This window comes from Symphalangus syndactylus, chromosome 3 (assembly GCF_028878055.3).
Source record: "Symphalangus syndactylus isolate Jambi chromosome 3, NHGRI_mSymSyn1-v2.1_pri, whole genome shotgun sequence".
NCBI classification, from domain to species: Eukaryota; Metazoa; Chordata; class Mammalia; order Primates; family Hylobatidae; genus Symphalangus; species Symphalangus syndactylus.
This window is the reverse complement of record NC_072425.2, coordinates 122281713-122300892: the sequence shown is the minus strand read 5'-3', so window position 1 is coordinate 122300892 and position 19180 is coordinate 122281713. Positions and strand designations below refer to the sequence as shown.

Sequence of the window (19180 nt, the reverse complement as noted above, 5' to 3'; positions counted from 1 at the left end):
GAGAAGTTATTTATTGACCTCCTACAATGCCAAAAGTAAACAGCGCAATGTTTTATGGGGAGTAGTTGGGTTCCCTCCAAATTTTCCTTGGTTAGATAGTACAGCTATCAATGGGGACTGTCCACTCTCCACCCCCATTAAGTGAACAGATCCATTCAGCCTTGTTCAAGAGACATTGATTTCTGTTGCCATGTGTTGTATCAAATAATCTAACTCCTTGACAACAAACAAGTAGACTAGGTTAATTTACATTTTGTAGGTTTGGGAATTTTACCTGGCATGGGTAGCAGTAACTGTCTTAGGATACCTATAAAAGGAGTTCACTACTCTACCCCATGCTATTATAGAACCAACAATAAAGGCAAGGTTTGTAATATCTATTGTTTTCTCATTACACAATGAAACTGTCAAAAGATATAATCCTCTAGCAATTCCAAAGATTATATAAACTAAAGACATCAGTCTTCATGATTCATAGAATTTTGGGGGAATTATGTTACCAACTAATAAATATTATTAATAGCATGTATTAATGGTGCTTTATGATAGAAATATTTCTTTTCAAAATATTGTTTGCTTATTTTTGTAAATATACATTGTGAATTTACACTTCTTTCCTCTTTAATGCAATTATACCATATGTCACTTTTTCAACTTTATAAGCTCCTAGAATTCTGGATGTGTTTCCAACAGAGAAATGGTATTTGGCAGTAATCACTGTTGCTGCTGAACAGTGCTAATCTATCTATAGTAGAGATGTTCAGTTTTCATATGTAGTAAAACAGAAACTGAAACTGTAATGTTAGGAAACATAATTTATAATTTCAAGACTGAAGCAAAACTCCAAAAGAAAGATAGCTAATAATGAATCCAATCACCAAATACTTGTACAGCAATTGATACAGGTCAGTCTTAATGATGCCACCAGCTGGAGATAGACTTATGAACATGATAGAAGAGGATACTACTATTTTTCATTCTAGTAGTGGAATGCAGAAAATAAATACCTAAATTATTTTTTAAAGCATCATCATTTGGTAATATACATATACGTACATATATATATATATATATATATATATATGTAGAGAGAGAGAGAGAGGGAGACTGGGCATAGAAATTAACTTGCCTGACCGGGCGCGGTGGCTCCTGCCTGTAATCCCTGCATTTTGGGAGGCCGAGGCGGGCGGATCACGAGGTCAGGAGATCGAGACCATCCTGGCTAACGTCGTGAAACCTCGTCTCTACTAAAAATACAAAAAAGTAGCCGGGCGTGGTAGCGGGCACCTGTAGTCCTAGCCACGCGGGAGGCTGAGGCAGGAGAATGGCATGAACCCCGGAGGCGGGGCTTGCAGTGGGCCAAGAGAGCGCCACTGCACTCCAGCCTGGGCAACAGCGCAAGACTCCATCTCAAAAAAAAAAAAAAAAAAGGAAAGAGAAAGAAAGAGAGAGAGAGAGAAAGAGAAAGAAAGAAAAGAAAGAAAGAAAGAAAGAAAGAAAGAAAGAAAGAAAGAAAGAAAGAAAGAAAGAAAGAAAAAGAAAGAAAGAAAGAAAGAAATTCACTTGCTTACTACTGAGTTCTTCAGGATAATTAATTCAAAAGAATGTTTAGTTAGGTCTCAAAATCTCAACTATTTGTCTTCATGTTCAAAACTCAGTGTTTAGATGGTAGCTCTGACAGAGAGAGAGCAGTGTCTATTAAAATGGACTTGTACTGTCTGGCTTTCCTTCTTAAGGGCCTCACCTTCTGTCACCCCATTTACCTTTCTTATCACTGATTTAGTTAGTTACCCAGGACTCTCCTGCCATCCTACTCACTAGACTTTCTGTTCTCTCTTTGATGTCTAATGTTTAACTCTGGTTCTGCACCTCTATTCTGCTGTGGCCATATCTAGATCTATTTGTTGCTGATTTAGTGCTGATCTCATGTACCCTTGACTTCTGGCCTGCTGTGTACACCTAGAAGCTTTGAAATGACAATTACTTTAGAAAAGGTTTTGATATAACCAATACGTTACCTTTGTTTCAACCCACTTCTCAGATTCTTCACCCCTTTATTAAGAAAGTAAAAACCTTACTTGTTTGGAGCAACATAATCTGAAAGCCATTTAATCATTTAATGATATCTTATTGATATTGTAGTCTTGTGTACATTTTAGGAAAATTATTCATATATTCGAGCTGCAAGATCCTTCTGCTAACACAAAGCCCTCTTGTCAAACTGAAGTTAGAGTATAAAACTGTATATATTGAATTTTTGTTTGTTTGTTTGTTTGTTTGAAGAATGGCTTTAGTGGGAATGGAATCCAATTCACTAAGCACCTATAGATTGTACAAGGTTTACTGTAGAAAATTGAATTTGGGAACTAAATGTTGTTGAATTCATTTAAGTGATTTGCTGCTTTAGCTATACCTCTTGGATTTGGATCATTTAGAGTTTTTATTTCTCCTATTAATTTTTTTCAATTGAATTCCACAGCTATTCTTTCCAAAAAGAAATGTTGTCAATGCAATAGTTAGTTGGACTAAAGGAAAAACAGTATGTCTTTTCCAAAAAAAAAAGGTTGTCAGAAAACTTGACATCCTGAAAAATCGAGCCTTTTGTAAGCGCTGCTTATGAGATTTTGTACTTCGGGCCAAGAAGTCAGATGTTAGTAAATGAGCCAGCTTGTCCCCAGTGCCCAAGTCACTGTGAAAGCTCCATGCAGCCAGCAGGGTTCAGCCAGCCTTGATGAGTGCTGGAGTCTCCCCATGGTAACACGGAGCAGTGAATTCAGAACAAAGTGAAAGATTGGCTTCAGGCTTACAAGACAAATCTCCTCCCTTCATACACTGTCACTGAAGAGGAAAAGTATGAATAGTCTTATTGCTCTTGACCAGCTATATTTATAATTCCACATAAACCAAACCACAAAAAGGCTGCTTAAATTAGACAACTAAATGCACTTTTAAAAAGAATTTAAAATTTGAAAGGAGGAAAAAAAAAGCTAAAGGTTATCAAAATCTAAAAAAAGGGTAAGATTAAAGTTCTCCAGTCTCCATATTAAAAATCTGAAAGGCAAAACTTAGCACATCTAAATTGAATAAAGAAACATAAAATATATTTTTTCAGACCAAATATAAACTAGAACTACTTTAACCTTTCCATTGACTTTCTTTTCTATAAGAATGTAAGTTAAATATTTTTTTATTTTGGTGAAGAACTCTGGTGAGATAATTGATTAAACAAATGTTTGTGAACACATGTGTCCATTAAAGTATATAAAATGAGTAATTTGGCACCCCCAAAGTATCCTAAACACCATTCATTTCATGACAATTTATTCTCTGGCAAGATGAAATTCACATAGAAGAACGGTTTTCTTCCTGTTAAAAAAAAAAAAAAAAAAAGGAATGCATGCTCTTAGCAGCCAATCTGAGAAGGAGAGAAGTGGTGAGTAGCAGAATGAAATTGGAAATCTTTAGACGTTTCAAAGTGAAGCTAATACAACACAATTCTGAGCTAAGCACATAGACATGCTTGAAATTTCTGCTTTGCACAACGAGTAATTCTTTATGAAGAGGCAAGCAACAACAGTCTTACATCTTTTTCTCAAGTTGTTCACAAAGTGATGACTGTAGCTGTTTGCTTGATAAAACTGAACAATGCCTTTTGATTTCACAGGTTTCTGAAGGCTTGCAGCCACTAGCTCTTCTTTCTTGGACCCTGCTCTGATGGTAACACAGCACTTTTAAATTTTAAATGTATTGCTCTCTGGTGATGGAGAGATAGCACTACATTATCTTAAGTCTATTTCTAGCCTGACATTCTCCCTTACCTCCACACCACAGGCCACCTCAGGGAAATTCTGCAAAATTAAATTTCATACATTAAAGCTATGTAGATGTAGCATAAATATTTAATAGAAAATAAAGTGACCAAACGTCTAGCAGACTGTACTTTTAAATGTTCTTTCCTAGTTTTAATCAACAGCCTTTATTAGATATCAACTGATGTAGAAGACTTTGTGAAACAGAAGACCTCTTTAGACATTAAACTTTGATAATAAAATTAAGGATATTTTCCACCATAAAAGAGTTTACTTTCTAACATGGCAATGGAATAAAAGGCATTAAAAGGTAAACATAGAAACATTTTTCTCTTTGGGGTTATTTAGTGTCTGTTAAGTTCCTTCCCAGCCAACATTTTAATTACTCTTCTTCAAGAGGGGACAAAAAGAGAATGAGTAAACAAAAATAATATGAGCCACATTAATGAAATACTTCAGAGTAGCTGTGGCCAAGAGTAGCTATTTTTCTCTTATCTTGAAATAATATGACAGAAAAATGACATTGATAACTACTGAAAAAAAGTCAGCTGAATATTACATTGTCTTATTATACAGTAACAAAGTCATGAGGCTTTTTATTTATCTCTCTCACCTCATAAAAATAACCTTTTCTTCAGTGAAATTTTCAAGCATCCTTTTAATCTATGGTAATTACAAACGATGAGTGTGAAATATATTTTAAAAGATTTGCAACAATTCTGGCTTGTAATAATTTGTACATTTTTTTTTTAAGGAGAGTTAATCTTTGAAAATGTAACAAGGTAGTTCTAAGGTCACAGAGTTGATAATGCAGGAGTTTTTTTTTTTTTTTTTTTTTAAACTGTTATATACCAGATATTTTACTTATTTTTTGAAAAATACAATTATCTACAATGCTCTTTAATTCAGGTTTTAAATTTTTTGTACATTTTTAAAATTTTTGCGGTTACATAGTAAGCGTATATATTTATGGAGTACATGAGATGTTTTGATACAGGCATGCAATGTGAAATAAGTGGATCGTAGGGAATAGGGTATCCATCTTCCAAGCCTTTATCCTTTGAGTTACAAGCAATGCAATTACACACTTTTGTTATTTAAAAATGTACAATTAAGTTATTAATGACTATAGTTACCCTATTGTGCTATCAAATAGTAGGTCTTATTCATTCTTTCTATTTTTTTTTTTTTTTTTTTGAGATGGAGTCTCGCTCTGTTGCCCAGGCTGGAGCGCAATGGTGGTCTCACTGCAACCTCTACCTCCTGGGTTCAAGGGATTCTCCAGACTCAGCCTCCCTAGTAGCTGGGACTACAAAAGAGCACCACCACTCCTGGCTAACTTTTGTATTTTTAGCAGAGATGCTGTTTCGGCATGTTGGCCAGGCTGATCTCGAGCTCCTGACTTCAGGTGATCTGCCCGCCTCGGCCTTCCAAAGTGTTGGGATTACCGGCATGAGCCACGGCACCTGGCTGTTTCTATTTTTCATACCTATTAACCATCCCCACCTCCTCCTGAGCCTGCCACTACACTTCCCAGCCCCTGGTAACCATCCTTCTACTCTCTGTGTCCAAGAATTCAATTGTTTGTTGTTGCTGTTCTTGTTGTTTTTTGATAGAATCTCGCTCTGTCGCCCAGGCTGAAGTGCAGTGGCACACTCTTGGCTCACTGCAAGCTCTGCCTCCTGGGTTCACACCATTCTCCTGCCTCAGCCTCCCGAGTAGCTGGGACTACAGGCGCCTGCCACCACGCCTGGCTAATTTTTTTTGTATTTTTAGTAGAGACGGGGTTTCACCATGTTAGCCAGGATGGTCTCGATCTCCTGACCTTGTGATCTGCCCACCTCGGCCTTCCAAAGTGCTGGGATTAAAAGCGTGAGCCACCATGTCCGGCCATGAAATTCTTGTAGTGTGTTTTTCAGCTCTATCAGGTAGTTTACATTCATCTCTATACTGGCTATTTTGTCTGTCAACTCCTGCATTGTTTCCTCTTGTTTTTATTTTCATAGTCTCTCCTCAGGCTATCTAATTAAATTCCCAAACCTCAGTCATTATTATTATACTAATTATTGGTAAGTGAAATGTCTGACATAGACATCTGTAATGAATTCAATACACCAGATTTTTCCAAGAGACTTCAAACACATGGTATCCAATAGGTCCAATTTCAAGCCATTCTTCTATGCCTGATTATTTTCTAGCCGTTTACTTAGCAAATTACGCCATCCTCCAACTAAATATTGTATGTAAAAATTCCACCCCCCTTGCCATCCTCTCTCATTATTTACAATGCAAACCATGTTCAATTAGCATTACCTTTTAAATATTTCTCATGTTGTTCCACTATGCTAAATCTCCTTTGTCACAAGTCTAGTACCAGCTATCACCATCTCTCAACTTGATTGCTATAAAACCTAACTTACTGCCCATTATTTATTCTGATCCACTTCCAATCTAATCAACACACGGAAACTAGAAAGGCATTCTTGATGCATGCATCAGATCACATGCCATGTAAGCTAAAACCTTTCAGTGGCTGACCACTGCTTATAAGGTAAGGATTAAACTTGATATAGCCTACAAATCCCTCGATTTCCTGTCCCTGAGGAGTACACATTACTCCCCTATCTAGGTAAGGTGTGTAGCTTGAGGTACAGGAGAGATTTGTTGGTGGTGTACAGTTCTTTTCATCAGGTATGACATCCTAGTCTGACAACTAATAGACAAAAGATGATGATCTACTCTCCAGTGATCAATTATGGGAGACTTGCAAACTTCACTGGAAGTCTTACTGGGAAAAGGATGTGTTGCAGAGTCCATAGCAATAAGAAAATCCTATGAATTTGGCTTCGTAAAATTCTCTAACCTGATAGTAGAGAAACTTACTTGAGTAGACCCTGACTCTTCTATCAGGGAACAAATATTTTCTCCAATTTTTTTTCTCCTGAGGTCCATTGCCTCATTTGAAATGAACATTAGGGAATATGTCCTCCTTGGAGAATGTCCTCCTCCTGACATTCTATAGCCACATTCTGCAAGTGGAAGATTGAGAGCATTTTTAGGCCAGGATGTGGTTTATTTTGCTTCACACTTCTTGCACAAATCAATCTAAGCAACTCAGTCAGAACCACATATTTGTAACTATACTAAAATTCTTTGCTAACGGTAAATATCTAGCATAATTTATTTATTACGATCTTGCCTCCTTGTCTTTTTCTTTCTCCCTCTGAAATTAACAACAGCCATCTTGAGGCTCAGGGATTTTAACTCTGTCAATGTGTCTCCTTGCTCTTCAACCCCTTTCTGCTCAGGGATAAGTCCTTATTCAACTGTAAGATCTTAGTGGGCCTTTTTGAGTTTGGGATTTAAAAGCAGTTGGCTTTCCTAACCCTGCAAGACCCAGGTTTTTGAATTCTCCAGATATGAATTCACTGTGCTCTCAAAATAACAAATGCTTCCGAGTTCATCTCTTTCTTGTAACACCTTGCTATAAGCATGACTTCATGAACAGCATACATCACTAATATTCTGCTATTTAGCCTTTTTCTTCTGTGATTATCCCTATTTTCAAAGAAAATAATTTCACAAAATATATACAATACTGTAAAATATTGAACAATATGCATTTCCATCTTTCCAGCCTTGACTTCCACCTGATAACTAACTCAACTGAGGATGTTAACTTGTTTTTATTTTTATAAGGTATAATTTACACGGAAAGAAATAAACAGATCTTCTTCCATAGTTTAATATATTTTAACAAATATGTAAACTCATGTAACTAACACCTTAATCAAGATTTAGAATTTTTTGTCATCCCAGAAACTTCTCATACCTCTTTCCAGTCAATGTCCCCACACCAAGAGGCATCTGGTGTTTTGACTTTTATTGCCACAGATTTGTTTTGTCCTTTGTTGAAATTCATGTAAAGCAAATCACGTGGACGTACTCGTTTGCATATGCTTCTTTTGTTCTATGTAATATTTTTGAAATTCATTTCTTTTGTTGTATATATCAGTTGTCAATTTTAATTGCTGAGTAGTATTGCATTTACAAATATACCAAAACGGCCAGGTGCGGTGGCTCATGCCTGTAATCCCAGCACTTTGGGGGGCTGAGGTGGGTGAATCACCTGAGGTCAGGAGTCTGAGATCAGTTGGCCAACAGGGTGAAACCCCATCTCTACTATAAATAGAAAAATTAACCAGGGGTAGTGGCACGTGCCTGTAGTCCCAGCTTCTCAGGAGGCTGAGGCAGGAGAATCGCTTGAACCCAGGAGGTGGAGGTTGCAGTGAGCCGAGATCATGCCACTGCACTCCAGCCTGGGCAACAGAGCAGGACTCCATCTCAAAAAAAAAATACATGTATATACACACACATATATATTTGGTATTTGGCATATATACATATACATATATATATATATAACAAAAAATTTTAAATCATTCTTCTGTTGATAGACACTTGGGATATTTCCAGTTAGAGCTAATGTATATAAATCTACTATGAACATTCTTGTACTAGTCTTTTTGTGAATATATGTTTTTATTTCTTTTTAATAAATAAATGGAAACAGAATTGATGGGTCATAGAAAAGTGATGTGGAACTTTATAAGAAACTGCCAAACAGGTTTCCAAATTGGTACAATTTATTATTTCTGCTGTCAACGAGCCACAGTTCTGCTTGCTTCACATCCTCACCTATATTCATGTTTTCAGTTATCATCATTATTTTTTAACTTTAATGATGTTAGTTGGTATGCAGTGGTTTCAAATAGCTTATTCATTTCGTCTGATGACAAATAGTTTGAACACAGTTTTATTTACTTACTATTAATTTGTATGCCTTTATTAATAAAATATCCAAATCAGTCTGGGTATGGTGGCTCATGCCTGTAATCCCAGAACATTGGGAGGCTGAGGCAGGAAGATTGCTTGAGTCCAGGAGTTCAAGACCAGCCTCAACAACATAGTGAGAGCCCATCTCTCAAAAAGTTCAAACAATTCACTGGAAAAAAAATGTTAGGAGGGCACACACCTGTAGTCCCAACTACTCTGGGGTTGGGCTGGGAGGATTGGTTGAGCCTGGGAGGTCGAGACTGCAGTGAGCTATGATAATGCCACTGCCCTCCAGCTTGGGCGACAAAGTGAGACCCTGTCTCAACTAAATAATTAAAAATAATTTAAAAAATCTAAATTTTTTTCTGATTGCTTAATTGGGTTATTTAATTTTGAATAATGAGTTTTGGTTCTTGACATGTATGTATGTCTTTTGTCAAACATGTATTATAAATATTTTATGTAATCTGTAGCTTGTGTGTTTTGCAATAGTGACTTTTTTGGCTTACTCTTATTTTTAGCCTTTTAAAAAATAATTCCTACTTTTAATTTAAATTCAGTGCATGTGCGGGTTTTTTGCATGGTCATATGGAATGAGGTTTGAGACAGTAATGATCCCATTGCTAAGGTAGTAAGCATAGTGGCTTTGATGAAGATAAATCTTTTCATTTTGAAAAAAAACAATTTAACAATTTGTAATGACTATACATGTGTGTGTGTGTCTGTGTCTCTCTGTATGTGTATGTGTGCGGTAAAAGGTATTTTTGCAAACCACAAGATTTTCATATATATATATATATATATATTTATGAAACACCTTCATTGAGATATGCTACATACCATAAAATTTACCGTTTTGAATTGTAAAATGTGTTAGATTTTAGTATAATTACAGGCATGTACAATCACTGTAATGTAATTTTAGAAGGTTTTTTTACTCTCAAAGAACCCTGCACCCATTAGTGCTCACTTCCCATTCTGCCTTCCTAAATTCCTAGCTGTTGCTATTAGGAATCAACTAGTAGAACATAGCAAGTGAGGATTCTTGGGGAAGTTTTATAATCTAACAGGTAGGCAGGAAGATATGGTACTGGATTCAGGCACTTGGTTGGCTCTCTATTCTCAGTGGAGTGGGAAGCATAAGCATCCTTGTAAGAATGAGAATAGATGAAGAGGAAGGAAGTGTTGGAGTTTTAATGGTAGAGGTGAAAGTATAAAAACATTGTCCAGACAAGTAGACGTGACTGAACTGAAGAAACATAGTGTGATTGTTGGGTAGCATGAAGAGCCCATTTAAGGTTAGTGGTCATAAATTTCCATTTTGGCCAGATAGTATGATTGGGCATAATTTGCCAGTGATGTTTTGAGTGAAGGGAAGTATGGAATAGGCAGAGAGTTGGGGTTAACTGTGGTTGGGATTTTAACAGCGGAGAATGGCAAAGCCAAAAATGGCAAGGACATTAGAGACTTATGTGAAAAAGTGTTGCTTATGATGGGCCAAGGAATTTAAGCTGAACAGGATAGAAATTTTAGACAAGATTTGTACATTGGGCAGTGAAAACATGGTAGAGACAACAGATTATAACTCTGGATGTGGCTGAATAATTAATTATTGCAGTCAAGCTATCAGAAGGTATTTCTTTACAAACATTTTGTTTTGATCCTTCAAGTACCATGCTGTAGCAAGTGCAGCTGTTTTTGGAGTCCATTATTTTTTCAATTAAACTACATTCAGACTCATTTTGGTCCCAATTTTAAAATTCTTTGTTTCTCCTTTTTACCACCAGCAAACACACTAAGTAAATATTGAGTTAGCAAAATGATTGAAAATAGATAGTACTGATTTTCCAAGTCAATTTCCTCCTGCTACTTGGTATTATTCCTGAATCCAAGAACTGAAACTTATTCAATGTAAGTTAAATACATTTAGAAAATGGGAATATTTATAATAATAAAGCTTAAAGAAAGTAAATGTAATAAAGTCGAGTATCATGAAATCAGTGTCTAGAAATGTATTAGTTCATTCTCACACTGCTAATAAAGACATACCTGAGACTGGGTAATTTATTAAGGAAAGAGGTTTAATGGACTCAGTTCAGCATGGCTGAAGAGGTCTCACAATCATGGTGGAAGACAAAGAAGCAGCAAAGGCACATCTTACTTGGTGGTAGGCAAAAGAGAGCTTGCACAGGAGAACTCCTATTTGTGAAACCATCAAATCTTGTGAGACTTATTCACTATCACAAGAACAGTGTGAGAAAGACTGCCCCCGTGACTCAACTATCTCCACCAGGCCCCACCTTTGACACCTGGGGATTATTACAATTCAAGGTGAGATTTGGGTAGGAAGACAGCCAAACCATATCATTCCAGCCCTGTCTTCTCCCAAATCTCATGTCTTCACATTTCAAGTCCAGTCATGCCTTTGCCACAGTCCCCCAAAGTCTTAACTCATTTCAGCATTAATTCGAAAGCCCACAATCCAAAGTCTCATCTAAGACAAGGAAAGTCCCTTCCGCCTATGAGCCTGTAAAATCAACAGCAAGTTAATATACTTCCTAGATACAATAAGGGGTACAAGCATTGGATAAATACACCAATTCCAAATGGGAGAAATTGGACAAAACAAAAGGTCTACAGGCCTCATACAAGTCTGAAATCCAGCAGGGCAGTCAAATCTTAAAGCTTCAAAATGATCTCCTTTGACTCAATGTCTCACATCCGGGTCATGCTGATCAATAGGTGGATTCCCGTGGTCTTGGGCAGCTCTGCCCTGTGGCTTTACAGGATACAGTCTCCCTCCCACCTGCTTTCACAGGCTGAATTGTCTGTCTTTTCCAGGCACACAGTGCAAACTGTCAGTGGTTCTACCATTCTGGGATCTGAAGGACAGTGGTCATTGTCTCACAGCTCCACTAGGCAGTGCTCCAGGACTCTGTGTGGGGCTCCCACCCCAGATTTCCCTTTCATATTGCCCTAGCAGAGGTTCTCCATGAGGGCTCCACCCCTGCCACAGACCTCTGCCTGGACATCCAGGCATTTCCATACATCTTCTGAAATCTAGGTGGAGATTCCCAAACCTCAATTCTTGACTTCTGTGCACCTGCAGGTTCAACACCAAGTGGAAGCTGCCAAAGCTTGGGGCTTGCTCCCTCTGAAGCCATGGCCTGAACTGTACCTTGGCCCTTTTTAGCCATGGCTAGGACACAGGGCACCAAGTCTCGAGATTGCACAAAGTACCAAGGCCCTCGACCTGGCCCAGGAAACAATTTTTTCCTCCTAGGCCTCCAGGCCTGTGATGGGAGGAGCTTCCATGAAGACTTCTGACATGCCCTGAAGATATTTTCTCTATTGTCTTGGCAATAAATATTTGGCTCCTTGTTACTTATGCAAATTTCCACAGTTGGCTTGATTTTCTCTTGAGAAAATGTGTTTTTCTTTTCTACCTTATCATAAGGCTGCAAATTTTCTTTTCTTTTTCTTTTTTTTTTTTTTTGAGATGGAGTCTTTCTCTGTCACCCAGGCTGGAGTGCAGTGGTGCAATCTCAGCTCACTGCAAGCTCCGCCTCCTGGGTTCATACCATTCTCCTGCCTCAGCCTCCTGAGTAGCTGGGACTACAGGCGCCTGCCACTGCGCCTGGCTAATTTTTTGTATTTTTTAGTAGTGATGGGGGTTTCACCATGGTCTCAATCTCCTGACTTTGTGATTTGCCTGCCTTGGCCTCCCAAAATGCTGGGATTACAGGAATGAGCCACCACGCCTGGCTAAATTTTCATATCTTTTATGTTCTGCTTCCTTTTTAAACTTAAGTTCCAATTCCAAACCATATCTTTGTGAATACATAAGACTGAATGTCTTTAACAGCATCGAAGTCAACCCTTGAACACTTTGCTGCTTAGAAATTTCTTCCACCAGATACCCTAAATCATCCCTCTGAAGTTCCAATTTCCACAAGTCTCTAGGTCAGGAGCAAAATGCAGCCAGTCTCTTTGCCAAAACATAGCAAGAGTCACTTTTATTCCAGTTCTGAACAAGTTCCTTATCTCTATCTGTAATGAGCTGCATTTTGTCAAAGCCATTCAAAAAGCCTCTAGGAAGTTCTAAACTTTCCCACATCTCCCTGTATTCTTCTGAGCCTTCCAAACTGTTCCAACCTTGGCCTGTTACCTAGTTCTGAAGTCGCTTCCACATTTTTGGGTATCTTTACAGCAGTGCCCCAGTATTTGGTACCAATTTACAGTTTTAGTTCATTCTCATGCTGCTAATAAAGACATACTAGAGACTGGGTAATTTATAAAGGAAAGAGGTTTAGTGAACTCACGGTTCAGCATGGCTGAGAAGGCCTCACAATCATGGCAGAAGGCAAAGACACTTCTTATGTGGTGGCAGGAAAAAGAGAACTTGTGCAGGGGAACTCCCACCTGTAAAATCATCAGATCTTGTGATACTTATTCACTACCTTGAGAATAGTATGGGGAAACTGCCCTCATGATTCAATTATTTCCACCTGGCCCCACCCTTGACATGTGGGGATTATTACACTTCAAGGTGAGATTTGAGTGGGGACACAGCCAAGCTATATGAAGAAGGATAGGAATTAAAATTATGTTCTCCACCTTTAAGGCTACAGTTATCCAGCCTGTCTCAACTAAGCCAAGATTCTCTTCTCTCTGGGCTGGACTATACAACATACAGTTGCATTTTCAAGGCTGCCACTTCCAGGACTCCAAGTCTCTATAGTTGTAGGACCCCTGACCATTTGACTAGCTTGTGTGTGTGGTTATTTAAGTGTGATAAGAACTTGACTGGTTAAATTTAGTCTTCAGATTTGGTCAGATATACACTACCAGCCCAATCAGCTGTGTCCAGAGCTGGGCAGTGGAGGTTGTATGTCCATCCCTACAGCAGTTCAATTAAGATACATTTATTGGGCAAAATACCTCCAATAATTTGGTTATTTAACTCACATTCATTAGCATCTAAAACTGAATTAGTTAATGTCTTCTCCAAATAAGCTACTTATTGTTTTTTTACATGTATACCACTTTCGCAGTTACCAAAGTAAACCTTTCACATTATTCTTCAGCGCTTTTTTACCTTTGCCTGTTTTATCTAGTTATTTGTTTGTTCATAATTGATCCCTTTATTCCCTTCCAGTTATCACCAATTTAATGTAGGCTCTGTGATTATTATTTTTCAACTAGGCTAAGCTATAGCACCTAGCTACTCAAATGCTAATGTAAGGGGCTGTTGTGCAGTTATTTTGTGAAGTGATTAATATCTATAGTTAGTTGACGTTAAGTAAATGAGATCATCCAATTAGTTGAAAGGCTGATTTTAGGAGCAAAATTGAGGTTTTCCCAAGGAAAAAAGAAATTCCACTGGTAGATTGCAGAATCACCTTCTGCCCTAGAATTTCCAGCCTGCCAAATCTCTCTCTTGATGTATACTGTGACAATACTGGAGATACACACACACAAAGACACACATACATATACAGACACACACATATCCTACAGGTTCTGATACAATCCCTTATAGCAGAGTCAAATGGAGAAATCGTTTTAAAAAAATGTTGCTGTTTTTTTGTTTATATTTCTGTATATATATGACTGTACCTGTAACCTGCATGAAAGAGTAGGGACAGCCAGCCAGGTGTGGTGGCTCATGATTATAACTCCAGCACTTTGGGAGGCCAAGGTGAGCAGATCACCTGAGGTCAGGAGTTTGAGACCAGCCTGACCAACATGGAGAAACCCCGTGTCTACTAAAACTACAAAAATTAGCCCAGCGTGATGGTTCATGCCTGTAATCCCAGGTACTCGGGAGGCTGGGTCAGGAGAATCACTTGAACCTGGGAGGCAGACGTTGCGGTGAGTCGAGATCATTTCATTGCACTCTATCCTGGGCAATAAGAGTGAAACTCGATCTCAAAAAAAAAAAAAAAGTAGGGACAGGCACATATTTATTAGAATAATCAAGTAGTAAAAATATATATAGCTAATATTAAACATCCAACAACCAAAATAAGATTGTACACCAAAACACCACGCTTTATTATTAGATTTGGACAACAAACAAACTTTGCAAATTTCTCTGAAGTAATATGAACCAAGCCTAAAGACCTAGATTATAGAATTTTTTCTGTAGTTCTAGAGAAGATATCCCTTCTACCTATGACAGTTACCAGGTTTTCTCTTTAAGGGTAGTAAGAATATATGATAGAAGAAGAAAAAGATTTAAGTGTGCCTTTTCAGGCATGAACTTCAAAAGCACTGCTACTTGGTAATTGATCAATTTTGGGGAAATACACACTGAGAGATGGAGTAGCTCAGAACATTGGACTTGTGTCATGCTTCTCTTGGGATACTAGCAAGGGGCTGTAAGCTTGTAGGGAGGTCTGAAAGGATCCACTTCTAAAATGGTATAGACTCATTGGTAGGAGGGATCCAAACACGTGGGTCTGGAACAGAGGCCCTGGCTATCAACTATTACATAGTGTACAGGAACCCCAAAAGATTCTATCTGCCCTGAGGGCATAGGTATGACCAGTACGGTAGGTACTAGTGTGTCATCTCTAACCACCCTCAGTCTCAATCCAAAGAGTCAGGGAGAACCAATTGCAGTCTATCAATTGCTGATTCAGTTTTTAGACAAGACAAACACCTCAAATATCATAACTTGTGTGGTTCCCGAAGATCCTCGCACTATGAGTTCTCCTTTTTGTATTAAATCTCCAAAGTCATTTAAACATTACTTCCTCTACCACACAGTCAGATGCCATTTTACAGAGGAGCAGGATGAGGAAGGAGAAATCTGAAGGAACTTTCTCAAAGGGTCTGAATGTTTACATTGGTAGATCTTTTATATTATTACATTGGGCCATATTTATTAGATTGGGTTAAAGTCAGTTCACAACAGCTTTATTTCTACCTTTATTAAGGCTCTCATCATACTCTACTTGGTTTGGGTTGTTTATACCTATGTGTTTATCCCACAAGACATGAGAATATAAATGACAACCATGACATCTTCATTTTTATATCCCCTAAAGTACCCACCAACATTGTTGGTACATAGCCATCTTTTAATTGGAAGTCTCAAGAGGAAAAGTAGGTCAAGAAATCAACACAGCAGCTTATCCTGGGTATGGATACTGATGTCAGTACAGGAGTTGTCTGTGTTCTGTTCAGGTATTAGGTAGCCTGGAATGGTCAGTTAAAGGCAAATTGAGATGAGATGGCCCCAGGAGGAAATCAAGTTTTATGGTAGTCTGCTATTGAAGGAAAAGAGTGGGCTACAAAATACTCGAAATTTTAATTCTATCCTCCAATGCCTAGCTAAAATACTATGAAGTATAAATGGATAACAGAAATATTATCTGCACCATCCATTGGACAGTTTTATAATATCTAATAACATTTGAACTCACATCACATTCCAATTTAACTCACTCTTATTAACTGATTTTTCATTTGAGCATTTTCTTCTCAACTAAATTATGAGTTCTTTGAGAACAAAATATTAGCATCTCTTTGTATTCCCTGAAGGCCTTCTTATAGTAGACATTTAACAATATTGGTTGGTTAATGAATAGCTTAATTTATGTCTTGGTGGCAGGAACATATCTAACTATGCAACTGTCTTGAAACAATGCCCTAGAAAAAGCATATCTAGATTTTGTCTTGAAATTTTCATAAGCAACAACCAGGAATTGCCTCTTGCAATTTATCATATTACAAGAGGAAAAAGAGAAAAATCAAATAGGAGGACACAGCACAAACGTAGTTTTGATATATGAAAACAAATGAATATTATGCTTCCAATATTTCTGAAAAATATGATTTTATGATTAATCCACATACTTAGAATTTCAGTGAAGGAATGCCAACACAATACCCTATTATAGATGTTAAAAAATCAATATTAATGGCATATTCTATCTTTGGAAGTTCGGCCAAACTCATCATATGCTGACTAGAAAAGACAAATAGGCAGAAGCTGAGTTGATTAGGAGATACAGTTCAATGCTAACACAACTCATGATTCTAGTCATGTAGAGAGGCAGTGGAGACACACAGAGAAATGGAAAGATTATGAGTTAGACAAAAGAGAATAAAAAATTAGAGCCTTGCACGTGTATGTTACTGGTTCACAATGTCACTGAGCAAATCTGAAGACTATGGACTCTACTTTGAATTACACTTGAGATCTAAACTTGACAGCATATTACTAACTGTAAATGGCTTAGGAAACTATTACCTGGTATGATTTTTATAGGTACTTCCTGGATTAATTCACTAATTGTTGAGGTAGCATGGTGAAATTACTAATTGGATATGACATATATATGAAATGCTATTAAAAATACTGCAGTGCCTATTGCCAGGTGAATTGGGTATGTACTTCCAATTCACTTCCTACTATGTCAAATGACAAATTTAAAGGTGACTAAAAAAACTGTCAATGAATTAAAAATTCTCTGAGCAGGACTATTTCTCTAACAAAGTAAGATAGATAAGGCATTGGAACTTATTCAAGTACTCTATAATCATAAACTTGCATCAGCACTTATACCTGTATTCTAATAAAAAAGAATACTTCTTAAGAGTGAATATGCAGGAAAATGTGTTTAACCTGAGAGAGAGAAAAATGGCTGCTTTTCTAAAAGGATCTTTTTTACTACATATTAACTTGCCTGAAATTATATTATTACTAGAGCCATTCATTTGCATTAGGAAATTGATTCCAGAAGGCAGCTCTGAAAACACGCTATGTTGTCTTAAATTATGAGTCCTATGCTCTCATACAAGCAAGCAAATTTTGGATTTGGAAGAAAGAAAACCAACTCCCAATAAGTCCCTTAGTAGGTCAGCCCCTATACATGGCATTCTAAAGCATAAGATAGAATGTTATGGGCCGGGCGTGGTGGCTCACGCCTGTAATCCCAGCACTTTGGGAGGCCGAGGTGGGAGGATCACGAGGTCAGGAGATCGAGACCATCTTGGCGAACACGGTGAAACCCCATCTCTACTAAAAATACAAAAAAATTAGCTGGGCGTGGTGGTGGGCCCCTGTAGTCCCAGCTACTCAGGAGGCTGAAGCAGGAGAATGGCATGAACCCGGGGGGCGGAGCTTGCATTGAGCGGACATCACGCCACTGCACTCCAGCCTGGGCCACAGAGCGAGACTCTGTCTCAAAAAAAAAAAAAAAAGTTATGAAGAGCATAGCTGTGCCTTCCTCATCCTCACCACCTTGACACCAATGTGCTGATCCATGTAGGTAGGCAATGAGCAGGAAATAGTTACTGAATGAGAGATTTTATTTAATCTCACCACAACCATAAAAGGGAAGTATTTTTATCTTTTTGAGCATCCCCCAATTTAGTAGAAATAATATAAGCTGTTCAAGGTCACACATCTCATAATTGGCTAGAGCCAGGGTGACAAAAGACCAATGCATACCACCATGGTGCTGCTGCATGAGAAAGGTGGAATTGTCTTATTTCTCTCACTTTGGCAATGTAAAAATTAATGACCACAAGTGTTAAGTGACCTGTGCAATGGCCCAAGAACACAGTAGTTTACAAAATGGGCTGATTCTAATAAAATCCCTCTTTACCATAAGCAGTCAACTAAGGTGCAGATTGTTCATGTTAAGGGCTCTTAGATTTCTATTTCTGGAATATGCCTTATAGATTATTTACCCAGAGGTTCTCAATTTCTCTCTTGTATCCCCACCTAATTCATTAGGAATCCAACTCCAAAAGACCATATCACATATTCACTTGTTTATCATTATATACTATGCTACTGCACTAATTCAGGCTATCCAGGTTAGAATACTGCTTCTAGACCCCTAATTAGTCTCCATGTTTCTTCCTCCCTGACTTCACCTCTTTCCCATGTCTTTTTAGCTAGCAGCAGGAATAATAATTTTAAAATGCAAACCAGATTATATTACTATCTTACCCAAACTCCCCCAGTGGCATCTCATGGTCTACAGTGGCCCTGCATGATCTGGCTTTGGTTACTTATCACACCTCAGGTGTCCTACAATTTTCCCCTTGGTCACTCTTCTCTAGTCATACCAGCTTTCTTGCATTTAAAAAACATGCCAAGCATGTTCCTGTCTCAAGGAATGTTCTATTATTTCCCCTGTCTGAGGACTGCTCTTTCCACAGACCTTCATTCTCTGTGCATTCAGGTTTTGCTTGAAGGTTAACTCTTCAGAGCAGCCTTCCCTGACCACCTTATCCAAGTCACTCCACCCACCCAACCTTATGCCCATTTACACTCCTTACTTTGCTTCATTTCTCTTTAGAACTCATCTCCACCTAAAATTAAGATACATACATATTCATTTATTTGTTATGTTATTTTTATAATGCCCATGGAAATAGTGACTTCATCTATCTTGTGTACTGTTGTACCCTCACAGCCAAGAACAGTACAGGCACAATGAAGAAATATTTGGTGAATGAATGAGCAGCCTTTGTGGTGAATGAATCTCACTAACGCTTCGAAGCCTTAG

The 19180-nt window shown here is 37.9% G+C and overlaps 1 protein-coding gene across 4 annotated transcripts in view; it reads left to right on the top strand.

Annotated features, from left to right (window-relative positions):
• Positions 1–19180, top strand: part of LOC134736030 (BEN domain-containing protein 2-like) — an 816235-nt gene that overhangs the window by 492606 nt on the left and 304449 nt on the right. Inside the window, exon 6 of one of the 4 annotated variants that reach the window (XM_063635058.1) lies at positions 3665–3905. The exons of the other annotated variants lie outside the window; for them this stretch is intronic. Within the exon in view, the coding sequence (XP_063491128.1) occupies positions 3665–3715 (51 nt within the window). The 3' untranslated portion in view covers positions 3716–3905. Of the gene's footprint in view, positions 1–3664; positions 3906–19180 lie in introns of those variants that run through there. 4 annotated transcript variants of the gene reach the window in all.